The sequence below is a fragment of the Primulina huaijiensis genome, chromosome 17, assembly GCF_012295235.1.
Source record: "Primulina huaijiensis isolate GDHJ02 chromosome 17, ASM1229523v2, whole genome shotgun sequence".
NCBI lineage: Eukaryota > Viridiplantae > Streptophyta > Magnoliopsida > Lamiales > Gesneriaceae > Primulina > Primulina huaijiensis.
The window spans coordinates 4,009,405-4,020,984 of record NC_133322.1 but is presented as its reverse complement, the minus strand read 5'-3'; the positions used below and the strand labels follow the sequence as shown (position 1 = coordinate 4,020,984).

The 11,580-nt window shown below is 34.4% G+C and overlaps 1 protein-coding gene across 2 annotated transcripts in view; it reads left to right on the top strand.

Annotated features, from left to right (window-relative positions):
• Positions 1 to 11,580, top strand: part of LOC140962701 (DNA-directed RNA polymerase I subunit 1) — a 32,108-nt gene that overhangs the window by 18,390 nt on the left and 2,138 nt on the right. The window contains exons 7-19 of one of the 2 annotated variants that reach the window (XM_073421659.1): positions 105 to 267; positions 2,839 to 3,023; positions 5,320 to 5,586; positions 6,455 to 6,543; positions 6,627 to 6,774; positions 6,883 to 7,101; positions 7,243 to 7,542; positions 7,641 to 7,779; positions 8,139 to 8,356; positions 9,267 to 9,469; positions 10,031 to 10,229; positions 10,353 to 10,690; positions 11,341 to 11,481. In XM_073421659.1, coding sequence (XP_073277760.1) covers positions 105 to 267; positions 2,839 to 3,023; positions 5,320 to 5,586; positions 6,455 to 6,543; positions 6,627 to 6,774; positions 6,883 to 7,101; positions 7,243 to 7,542; positions 7,641 to 7,779; positions 8,139 to 8,356; positions 9,267 to 9,469; positions 10,031 to 10,229; positions 10,353 to 10,690; positions 11,341 to 11,481 — 2,609 coding nt within the window. Of the gene's footprint in view, positions 1 to 104; positions 268 to 2,832; positions 3,024 to 5,319; positions 5,587 to 6,454; positions 6,544 to 6,626; positions 6,775 to 6,882; positions 7,102 to 7,242; positions 7,543 to 7,640; positions 7,780 to 8,138; positions 8,357 to 9,266; positions 9,470 to 10,030; positions 10,230 to 10,352; positions 10,691 to 11,340; positions 11,482 to 11,580 lie in introns of both variants that reach the window. The other variant, XM_073421658.1, reaches the window with a different exon arrangement.

The following is an 11,580-nucleotide window of genomic DNA, read 5'->3' as shown; positions in this document are numbered from 1 at the left end:
TTATTCATGTTCAAGCAAGTTTCAATAATACCATTGTCACGGTTACAGATGTACGGGGTCGCCGTNTTTTTTTTTTTTTTTTTTTTTTTTTTTGAAATTTTCAGATAATGGAGCATCCTCATACTCTTCTGTTGGGTAAGGTACTGCAGTCAAACATTGCTTTAGGAAATGCTCATGTTAATAATGCTGAACATTCAAAGATCATTAATCGCTGGATGGAGCTTCAGCGATCTATCAATGTGTTATTTGATAGCAAAACTGCAGGCAGTGAGTCTGTTTCTGTTGGTCTCAGCTTAAGTCTATTTCTGTGGTTCTCGGCTCTTATGGTTCTTCATGCTTAAATGCTTTGAATATACTTGCTCCTGAATTTTTTGTGATTCTGCTTAATTTTTAGAATATAGCAATCAAATACATCATTGGGAGTAAATGTACCCCTCTATGGACTCAAATTTTTATTGAGAAAACCTGTACTAGAAAATTAACACATTGTGAAACTAGTATGATATAAATGAGATTTGATTAAGAAAGATTTGGAAAAGATGTCAAGAAAACAATTATGTTATAGAGCCAGTCAGATGATAGAGAGAGATTTCTTATGTTAAATTCTTTCAGGTGTCCACAATATCTTCATCGAGTGTTCTTTGAACTGGCCTATTTCTGCTTGCCGATTGTTTGTTTTCCACTTTGTGGAATGTGTGGATTAGGCTATAAGTGTTCTTTGAACTAGCCTGTTTCTGCTTTCTGATTGTTTGTTTTACACTTTGTGGAATGCGTGGATTAGGCTTATCTGTTAATGTAGTGAAACTGGCATTTCTTTAACAAATCTAGCAGTTATCACTTCTTAGATCAGACTGGACTCTCCAACTGAGCTGGGTTCATTTTACCTGTAGGTATCCAGCTGAGTCATTATTTTAGACAATATATTGTTTAGTATTTTGTTAAAGAAAATTTACTTTCATATTTTGAGAAATTTTGACCTTGTAATTCTAAAGGTTGAGAAACTAACATAATGAGATCCTTCAGATGAAAAAGGACTCTGCTTAAGAGTCAGCAAGAAATATCAATTGTCATAAAAGGAAAATGTGGTTTTAGAGTTTGCGATTTTAAATTTCTAGTGTTGATTCTTTTAGGATTTTAGTTTGTACTCTTAAGAGCGTTAATAGATAGTGTATTGAGATGGTTGGGAATAAAATGTTTGTTCTAATTTTTCTTTGCATTTGGGAACCTGTTGAGTTTGTTAAATGATAGCGAACAAAAGTAAAGCCGTAAAATATATGTTTGGTTTCAATTTCGGATGCCCATTCTCTAGTTTTGAGAACGAACAAAATATTACTCTCATTTAAAAGTGTTGTAAATACTTTTTTGAGATTATCAACAAATATTACAAGTTATAATTTTTGCCCTTGCTTTTGGGGAACCTTTTGATATGAGGTAAGTGGTAGCAAAAGAGACTAGAGTAAACGGTATGTTTGGTTTCCATTTTAGATGTCTATTCTCTATTTTCGAAAATGAACCAAATATTCCACTCATTTTCATTATCCTCTATCAAAACATCTTTTCTTTACTTTTAAGTATTCCAATGCAATCATAATTTTGAAATAACTTTTTACCACAACCCGATTTTTTTTATTCTTGTATTATATTCTAACTCAATAAATTGTGGTTTAAATTTTTTTAAAACCACACACACAATCAAAAGTTTATACATAGAATTTATTGAATTAGAATATATTGTTATTATTGTTTTTATTATATAATATATTATCGTTTCCTATAAAAAAAAGTGTTATATATCTATTATGACCCATTATCACATGACATCATGTTTGCAATACAAAGTGTATATATTACTTTCTTCTATACATTTCTCAGAAAACAGTAAAAACAAGTCCAAACATAGCGAAAATCTTCCGTAAGTCTAGATACAGATTTTTTTGGGCTTGGATTTTCTGAACTTTAGATTTCTCACAATTACCCTGTTTGTTTCTCCTATCAAATTTGCTGTGGTTAATAACCTTAATCAGGTTTTTTGAGAAATTGCATCGAGTAGTTAGTTTCTACTTTATTCCTCCATGCCCATTTTGCTGCCACTCCCATTTTATTGAGTTCGGAAAACGGTGGTAGAAAGTTTGAACTAATAAAATATGATGATTTTGAGCCTTAGGGATTGTTAAATTAACAGAGGTGTTGAAGTAGAAAAAGTATCACGTGTCTCCATGCAATTCTTGATGTATGATAAAGATGGGTAGGTAGTTAACTTGTCTAGTTTCTGCAGCTTGTATCTTTTCATTTTTCTGCAAACTGGAGATGTTTAATTTGAGCGGTATATCTTTGTTTTGCATCTGTTTATCAATCATGTCGTGAATTTATCTGACCTGGATAGGGCTGAAGAGCGTGGAAACAGAATTGCAGTCATTACTCTAAGAAATGCTCTGTTTCCACACCAAGCTGTTAGTATGCTGTCCAGAGTACTATTTAGACAGTGTTCTGAGACTTATGACAGTTACAATCCCTATTATTTTACGCACATTCTTGTTATGCTTTAAGATCACTATTTTTCGTCTCCATACCATGTGTCAATGCACTCAGGGGGAGCGAATAAAACAATTCATTGCCTTGAGCTCTTGTGTACAAGCCTTGTTTGCATCATTTTAATTTTACTGTACTTCAACTTTTGGCCACATGGGACACTATATTTTGTTTTATTTAATAATTAATTTCCTGTATAGCATTTTCCTAGTTGGATTATCAGCGTGTGAGACTGTTGCTACTATCTTTTTACAGAAGAATAATAGATGTTGAGTAGTGTTTCCCTCTTTAATGCTATGGTAGGTCAAGGTCAAAAAGATGTCACTTCTGGAATTTGCCAGCTGCTGGAGAAGAAAGATGGTATTTTCCGTCAGAAGATGATGGGGAAGAGGGTCAATTTCGCTTGCCGGTCTGTTATATCTCCAGATCCTTATTTGGCAGTTAATGAAATTGGAATTCCTCCATATTTTGCTTTGAGACTAACCTATCCTGAGGTATGTGTGAGTTTCTCTATTCTGCATAGTTTTGTGGTATCACTTAATCAATGACATAAATAGAGTTGTGCTTTACGTTACTCTTGTAGATGTCAATGTGGATGAATTCTTTGTGAATTAAGCATATTTTTTCCAGTCGGTGTATAACTTAAAAAATATAACTCATGCAAATTTATCTTTTTTTTCCTTTTGTTTGTTTCCTAGTAGCTTTGGGAATACTAATTCCATCGCTCTCCTTTCCATATGCTTCCTTGCATGTGTAAAAATGATGTCATGTAGAGAACTAGAAAACAGTATAGATGTCATGTCCCGGGCCTATGCAAACGCGATTACACAATGAGCTTCTATGATTATTACTTTGTATTCGTTCTCGATTTACGAAAATAGTCAAGTCAAGTTATTATGCAAGTTCATTGTATTATAAACCAATGTTTTCATAAACGCATCGGTGATCGAACCAATCTACCTTAAAAAAATGGTTCAACCGATCAAATCAGAATACAATTATATTTTATAAAATATTAATATGATATAATTAATTATATATTTTAAATTTTAAAACCGAAAAGATGTATATAAATAGAAAAAAAATATATTTACCAAAGTTTTAAAACTAAATAACTATATGCATATATTCAAAATACCAATTATAGTTATATTTTTTTTAATAAAAAATATTAAATAAACTCTACTAGTAATAAAATAATATTTTTAAGGAAGCTCAAATCTCAAATAATCATGTACATATTTAGCTAAATATTAAATTTAAGGTTTTAAAAATAAGAAAATTAATTTTTCAAAAAAAAAAATCGAAACTGGTTTACTGGTTTTTAACCAATCCTCTAAAACAATTTTTGCTTGTGTTTCGGACCTGACCTGTGACTGGATCTCAGTCGAACCGGTCGGTCCAGTTTTGAAAACATTTATAAACTATTTTAAACTTTATTTTCTAACCAACATGGGACAATAAGTATTACAATCAATCACGCCCTGGGATCAGGCCCGTGCAGGCGCAGTTGTATAGTGAGCTCATCGGTCAACTACTTTGTATATGTATTCACTTTGCGAAAATGGCTAACTCAAGTCGTTTTAGGAGTTCATTATCTCACGCGGCTGTATAACGAGCTTCTCTGTCAACTACTTTATATGTGTCCTCACTTTACGAAAAAGACTAACTCTTGTTGTATTGAGAGTTCATTATCTCATTATAAACTCATTCAAACATCCATTCCCTCATTTAGAACGCGATGTTCTCATCGTGGACTTACCCATCGATCCACCAACACAGAGAATCTAGAGACGATTCTCACACACGTAGCATTTTGCCCAGCATAACACGTATTTCACAGTGTTCCAGCTAATGACCGTCTTTGCAATTATAAAGATTTATAACTTCATTTTCTAACCAATATGGGAAAATAAGTATTACAATAGATGATGATGTGATAAAAGGTCCTCGAGGATAATATAATGTAATAAAAAGAAGGTAACTTCTTGTTCGTTACAAAGAAGATGAATGAACTGATAGGAGTAAGAGCAAGTGTAATCTGAAATTGTCTACTTTTCTCACTTCTCTTTTACTTATCTGTGAAATTTCACTTTTTCCCTAGGAAATATGGATTTTGGAGGTGATATAGACAGCTTAGGCTTTGTTTGGTTTTATTTCATGTTTTCCGGAGGTTTGTTTTGAAGAAACGAGTTTTCCGGAAATTTATCAAGAAACGATATGTATGTTTGATTACATCTTAAAAAAATTATTGTAGCAGTTGAACGATATGATCCTTTTGTCATGTGATTGATATTTTAATATTATATTGAATATTTATAATGTTTTAACTAAATAGTATTGTTTTATAATATAATATAATATGATTTAACATAATATAATATAATAATAGTATTTTTTTGGGAATTGTGAAAACTTAAATTGAAAGTAATTATTATATTGGGAGATTTGAAATTTAGTTTTCTTGAAATTGTAGTTCTGTTTTTATTTTTTAAAGAGGAGATAATGTATTAAAAAGATTAATAATCTTTAAGAAAACTATTAATTCTTGTAGTTCTTTTTAAGATCTTCAGTCATTGTATGCTTATCTGTTAAATAATATGTCGATTAAATAATGTCTTACTGTTGATCACAGCAACAACACCGAAACAACTTTGAGATCGGAACAGTGCTACGTTTTTGGAGGATGCTATGTTTCATCTTTGTTAGCTAACAATGTTCTGTATTTTTTCCACAATCTGACTAATAAATTACCATTAGATTGATCAAGTTTTACCTAATATATTTCAGAGGGTTACTCCTTGGAATTCTGCTAAATTGAGAGGTTCCGTCATTAATGGACCAGAAATCCATCCCGGAGCTACAATATATGTTGATAGTGTAGCCACTGCAAGGCTGCCCCCTGGCAACGGAAAAGCTCGAATGGCAATATCTAGGAAATTACCTTCTTCAAGAGGGGCAATTACACAATCAGGGAAGAGCAATGACCTTGAATTTGAGGGCAAGATCGTGTATCGCCACTTGCAGGATGGAGATATCGTGCTTGTGAATCGCCAGGTGATCGAATAGGTCCAGACAAGCTAGTATCCATATATCTTTTTGCATAAACCTTGTAAAATAATTTTTATTAGACCATCATCATCATCATCATAACACATTCCCACTTTTTGCTGGATTAGTTACATGGATATTAGTTATTCAAACTAAGCGATTTTCTCGCGTGTCATCTCTTATCCAAGTTTTCAATAGTCTATCCTTACTTCTACTTCTTATATTCACTTGTCAATCTAAGATATGTTGAATTAGGGCCGTGTTTGGTATCCTCTTCAAATGACCAAACCATGTTAGATGTCTCTCCCTAATCTTATCTTCTATGGGGGCTGCACTTAAATAGCTCATAATCCTTTCATTCTTAATTATATCCTTGTGCGTTTTGCCACACATCCATCTTAACATACGCATTTCTGTTGCCACCATTTTATGCATTTGTAGTCCTATAGTGGCCAACATTTCGAGCCATAAAGCATAGCTGGTTGAACAATAGTCTTATAACATTTGCCTCTCAATCTCGCATGCATCCTTCTTATTAGAACGCTATATTGTTATAATTTATTAAACTATTGTTTAAAATTTTGAAATGTCTAATATTCGTTATTCTACGATGCTGTGATGTCTTAGTGTGGAAATTCTTGTAAAGTGTTTTGGTAACTAAAGTTTTCAGGTCAACAGCCTAGTCATTTTCATTGAGTAGTCTTCTTTAGTTATGCATAATATGATATCAACAAACTTGCTATAGAAGGCCATGCACTTGTTTGTGATATTTTGGAATTGGGATAAAATAGTATCCTGTTTAAAGATGCATCTTGTTACTTTATTGTTGTTTTTTTAAGGTGCTGCCTAGCTTGATTCTTATTTTCAATGTCAGCCTACACTCCACAAGCCAAGTATTATGGCTCACGTTGTTCGTGTATTAAAAGGAGAGAAAACGCTGCGCATGCATTATGCAAATTGCAGGTTGGGGTCTATTGGTTTTATTTTTTGTTTTTTTGTGTATTGAGCTTTGACTTATGAGCACTAATATATGAAGTTGGCTGCAGCTCCTACAATGCTGATTTTGATGGAGATGAGATTAACGTCCATTTTCCTCAAGATGAAATTTCTCGTGCTGAAGCTTATAACATTGTAAATGCTAATGAGCAGTACATTGTTCCAACAAGGGGTGATACTGTGAGGGGCTTGATTCAGGTTTCAACATCATGCTATCTATTATATTGATATTATCTTTCTCAGAACTTGTTCACAACTTTTCATCCCGTGTCTTTATTGTTGTTCCTTGTGATTTTAATAATCCAGGATCATATCGTTGGTGCTGTTCTTCTGACAATGAAGGATACATTTATTACACGTAGCGAATTCAGTCAGCTGCTTTATGGATCCGGGGTGTTTGCAGGTGGGCCTGGTATACTTCCAGGCAATCATGCCTTGAAAATTTCTTTAGTAGCTTCCGAGGGTCTGGTGGAGTCTGTTTTGCCCACAGTATGGAAACCAGAGCCTCTTTGGACAGGAAAGCAGGTCCAATTTTGCATCTGGTTTTATTCTCCCGGGATACGAATGATAGTATTAGCAAAATGTCTAGATTTCACTGAAGTCTAAATTTTATGAACGGTCATCAATCTTTGAGAAAATATTAATTTTGTGTGTGTTCCCTTTTAGGTCATTTCAGCGTTGTTGAATCATGTAACCAGAGGCTGTGCTCCTTGTACCATTAAAAATCAGGGGAAAATACCAAAGAATTATTTCACTGAGAATAATTGCAAAAATGAAGAGGAAGATGAAGATCAAAACGCTGAGCACAAGTTGCTAATTTGGAAGAATGAGCTTGTGCACGGTGTGATTGACAAGGCTCAATTTGGAAAATTCGGTCTGGTTCACACAGTGCAAGAGCTTTATGGATCTAACAGTGCTGGCATGTTGCTTTCTGCATTGAGTCGCTTATTCACAGTCTTTTTGCAGGTGAAGCCTTGCACTTTTGATTTTCCTTTAAAATGTTCTAGTGAAGTGACTGGACTGATGCCTGATTGATCACCTTTCACGTTTTATACATTGCTCAGATTCATGGATTCACATGTGGGCTAGATGACCTTATCATATTGCCTCACTTTGATGTCCAACGGAAGGAGAAACTTGAAGGAGATGATGTTGGTGAAGAGGTTCACTGTGATTTTGTGAAGTTCAAACCTGGACAAATAGGTGTTATATCATAAACTTTTATGTTTAATATATCTTCTGTTCCCATGTCTATTTCAACTGACGTATCAACGAAATGGACCAAACCTGAGCGATGATGGCCATGATGGCTTTAAGTGAACTTCTCCTTTCTGGAGCTTTGTCTGGTTTATTTGTTCACTAACTTACTGTCATACAATTGCTTTTATAAAGTGTGATATTACTCAATGTACTGCGTTACTTGGGCGTTACTCACCCGTATGTTAGATTTCAGATCCCATTTTGAGAGTGGGGTCCTGTTATAGTGCCCTTTTTCCCTCTTCCTTCTCTTTTTGCTTTATGACATTTTTTGCATTAACAATTTTTCACCCTTTTTTCTTTAGGCACCGAAGAACTGCAGTTGGAAATTGAGAAAGCCATATGTGCTGACCGAGAATCTGCCACAGCATCGTTGGATGTTAAAATGAAAAATAAATTGACAAATAAGCTCACTAGAGAAGGTTCTCAGATACTCAAACATTTACTTACAGCCGGATTGTTAAAACCATTCCCGAGGAACTGTATTTCTGTTATGACGACAACCGGCGCAAAGGGCAGTACGGTAAGCTAGAACATGCTCAAAAATCATGAAACCTGTGCAATTTTTTTCCGGAATGGCAAGGAAGCTACTTTTAGTGCATTTTAAGCTTGAGGGAGATTAACCTCAGTTAAGCATCATACTGACTTTTACCAACCACAAATGGAGTGGACATTTCTATGTTAACTCTCCAAAATCAATTACTTACTATCGCTCTGTGCCCATAGTCATCTTTAATCATCTTTCAACATAGAGTTCTCTGTACACTTGAATATGTTCCAGCCGATATCTGACTTTCAGATAAGAAAGGATTTAGCCAAAGCTCTCTTTTTATACAAGATGAAAGAATCTCTTGGGAATCAGGACTTGAAATTTGCATATATCACAAGGATCCACGGGTAAAGTTTGGAGGGTAACATCAGTGCATGGGAGAAGTTTTATGACAATGCACTGTTAATGTAATAGTTTAGCTGTTCGAAAAAGTAGAATTCCGTCATATTTCAAAAACCGGTTCTTAATGGCAATTAAGGATTGAATGAATATTTCTTCAACAATTTGTGCCCTGTCTTCTGAAGATTTCTAGATATCACTATGGTTTGGTGTGTGTAGATATTTGGCAGTTTCTTGCAGTTATTTCATAATCTCTCACTTACAAGAGTAATAATCGTCTATACTGTTTTCCTCTATTAGTTAAATTAACCGATGAAAATTCGGGCAGTAGCCTAATTTATACGCTAAATGGTTAAACTGGTGAGTGCTGATCTGTTAATAATTTAGTAATGGCCTTAATAACATATTTCGTTCTTATTCATTATTTTTTCTTTTGAGTAAACTTTTGGGATGTGTTTTCTGATTTGCTTACCTTTTACCAGTTTTCATGTTTTATTTTTGTTTAGTTTAAATTTGAAATTGTGATTTCTACTAACTTGGATAGGTGAATTTCCAACAAATATCTGCCTATCTAGGGCAACAGGAGTTGGAAGGTAAAAGGGTTCCCCGCATGGTGTCTGGGAAGACTTTGCCATCATTTCCACCCTGGGACTTCACTTCTAGAGCAGGGGGGTTCATCACTGATCGTTTTCTTACTGGTCTTCGACCTCAGGAATATTATTTTCATTGCATGGCTGGTCGTGAAGGGTAAAGCGATGCTTTGACGTTTTTCCTTTGTCTCTTGATATGAACTGTCTTATAGTTCACTTGTTTTGTTTGGTATTTCGAGTAGTTGTCATTTTAACTCTCATTTTTATATTCGATTGCAAAGTTGAATTTGGAGTATAAGAATAATAAGAAAATCATCTCAGATTATGTTTCGTCTTTTGTACTTTTGTTTATTTGTGCATTTTCATAATTTTTGTCATCTTATTTTCTTTTATTTTTTTTGGTTAGGTGATGGGTGGGTGGTTATTTTCTGCATGTAGGGTTTCTGTATAACTACATTTTCCCATCTTCCCAATACATAACCTGTGTAGCCGGACGTGCTAATTGGCTAATCTTATTTCAAAAATTAGTCATTACATTGTTATTCTTTTATATCCTAAGGATATGATATGTGGTTTTATTGATGATGACGCTGTTATTGAATACACCATAATATGTTGGTAATATTGACTGTATTTTTCAATTGGACTCCTGAATTTAGAGCAACTTTGCCTCTATTTTTCTCCTTTTACAGCTTCTCAACTGTGAACTTTTTGACAGGTTAGTTGATACTGCAGTAAAAACATCTCGCAGTGGATATTTACAGCGGTGCCTGATAAAAAATCTTGAGAGCCTGAAAGTTTGTTATGATTATACAGTCCGTGATGCTGATGGTTCCATCATTCAATTCTATTATGGAGAAGATGGAGTTGATGTGCACCAGACAAGCTTTCTAAGAAATTTTGATGCACTAGAAGATGTAAGATCTTACATTCTCCTTTTATTTCTTCCTCGAATGGGCTAGTTTCTAATTTCCTTCGGCTTTTCTTGAATACTTGTCCAAGAAAGAGTAATCTATATCTAACCTTGATTTCTAATTTAGAATAAAGGGCCGATTTTCCAGAAGTTTCAAATTGAGCGTGAGTTCAATGCTTACATTGAAAAGTTGCCTGAGGGCCTTGAAGAAGAAGCCAATCGCTATATTGAAATTGCAAAAAAGAAATCAGAAATAGGGAAGATGAATGTGATCAATAAACTTCATAAAAGACAAAAGGCAACAAGTAACAAGCATCTATCAGATAAACCGATGACAACTGTAAAGAAGCCAGACAAGTTCATAAATTTGGTGAAGCAAAAGTATCTATCAAGCCTAGCACAAGCAGGAGAACCTGTTGGCGTCATTGCTGCTCAGTCTGTAGGGGAACCATCAACCCAGATGACGTAAGATAGTTTCTATCTTCTACTATTTACTTTCTCACTGAATGTCACTCTTTCTTTTTTAGATTATACCTATTTGTTTCTCGGTTATCTCGATAATTCGGTTTACATCTCATGAAATTTTTTTTTAGCGGAAAATTTCTTTAGTATGTTGTGTGCTTTGGCCTTAAACGAACAAGTGATAACTGTTTGGGAAAAATGGACAAAACGGTTACGGTACAAACTCACTATTGCCTAAACATTTAACCTTTTCTCATCTGAGTATCAAGCAATTTTTGCTCAGTGCTTTTTGGTGATATTTTCCCACCGTATGGGCCTTAATTGGAAAGGGTATTAAGACCATCAGTGTTTCATACCCTTTTCTTGACGAGTTTGCTTCAAAGGTTCAATTACTGTATTAGCACTCGGATTGACATTCAGTTGATTCTATGGTGTTCAAATACATGTAGCAACTTCAATTGCCTGTTTTGTTTTATCCATTTTTTAAAATCTAAGTGGTTGTAAAAGTGAGAATTTTGTGCTCTATCATGGCGAAGGTTCTGAGTTCTAGATTGTATTATTCTTTCACCATTGAAAATAGTTATCTGCTTTCATTCAACGATCTGTGGTAAGGGTGCCAGTGATTTCTTGTCTGATTCTCGTATTGTTTTCAGGCTCAATACATTTCATCTTGCTGGCCGTGGTGAAATGAATGTTACGCTTGGTATACCACGTCTCCAGGAAATTTTGATGACTGCATCAGAAGAAATCAGGACTCCTATTTTGACGTGCCCATTCATGCAATGGAGATTGAAGTGAGTTATGGGTTTCATCTTTGCGTTGATTAGATAAATTATAAACGGGAGTTGAAGACCTTTGTGTGGCTTCATTTGCGACACTACTTTCCGAACAAA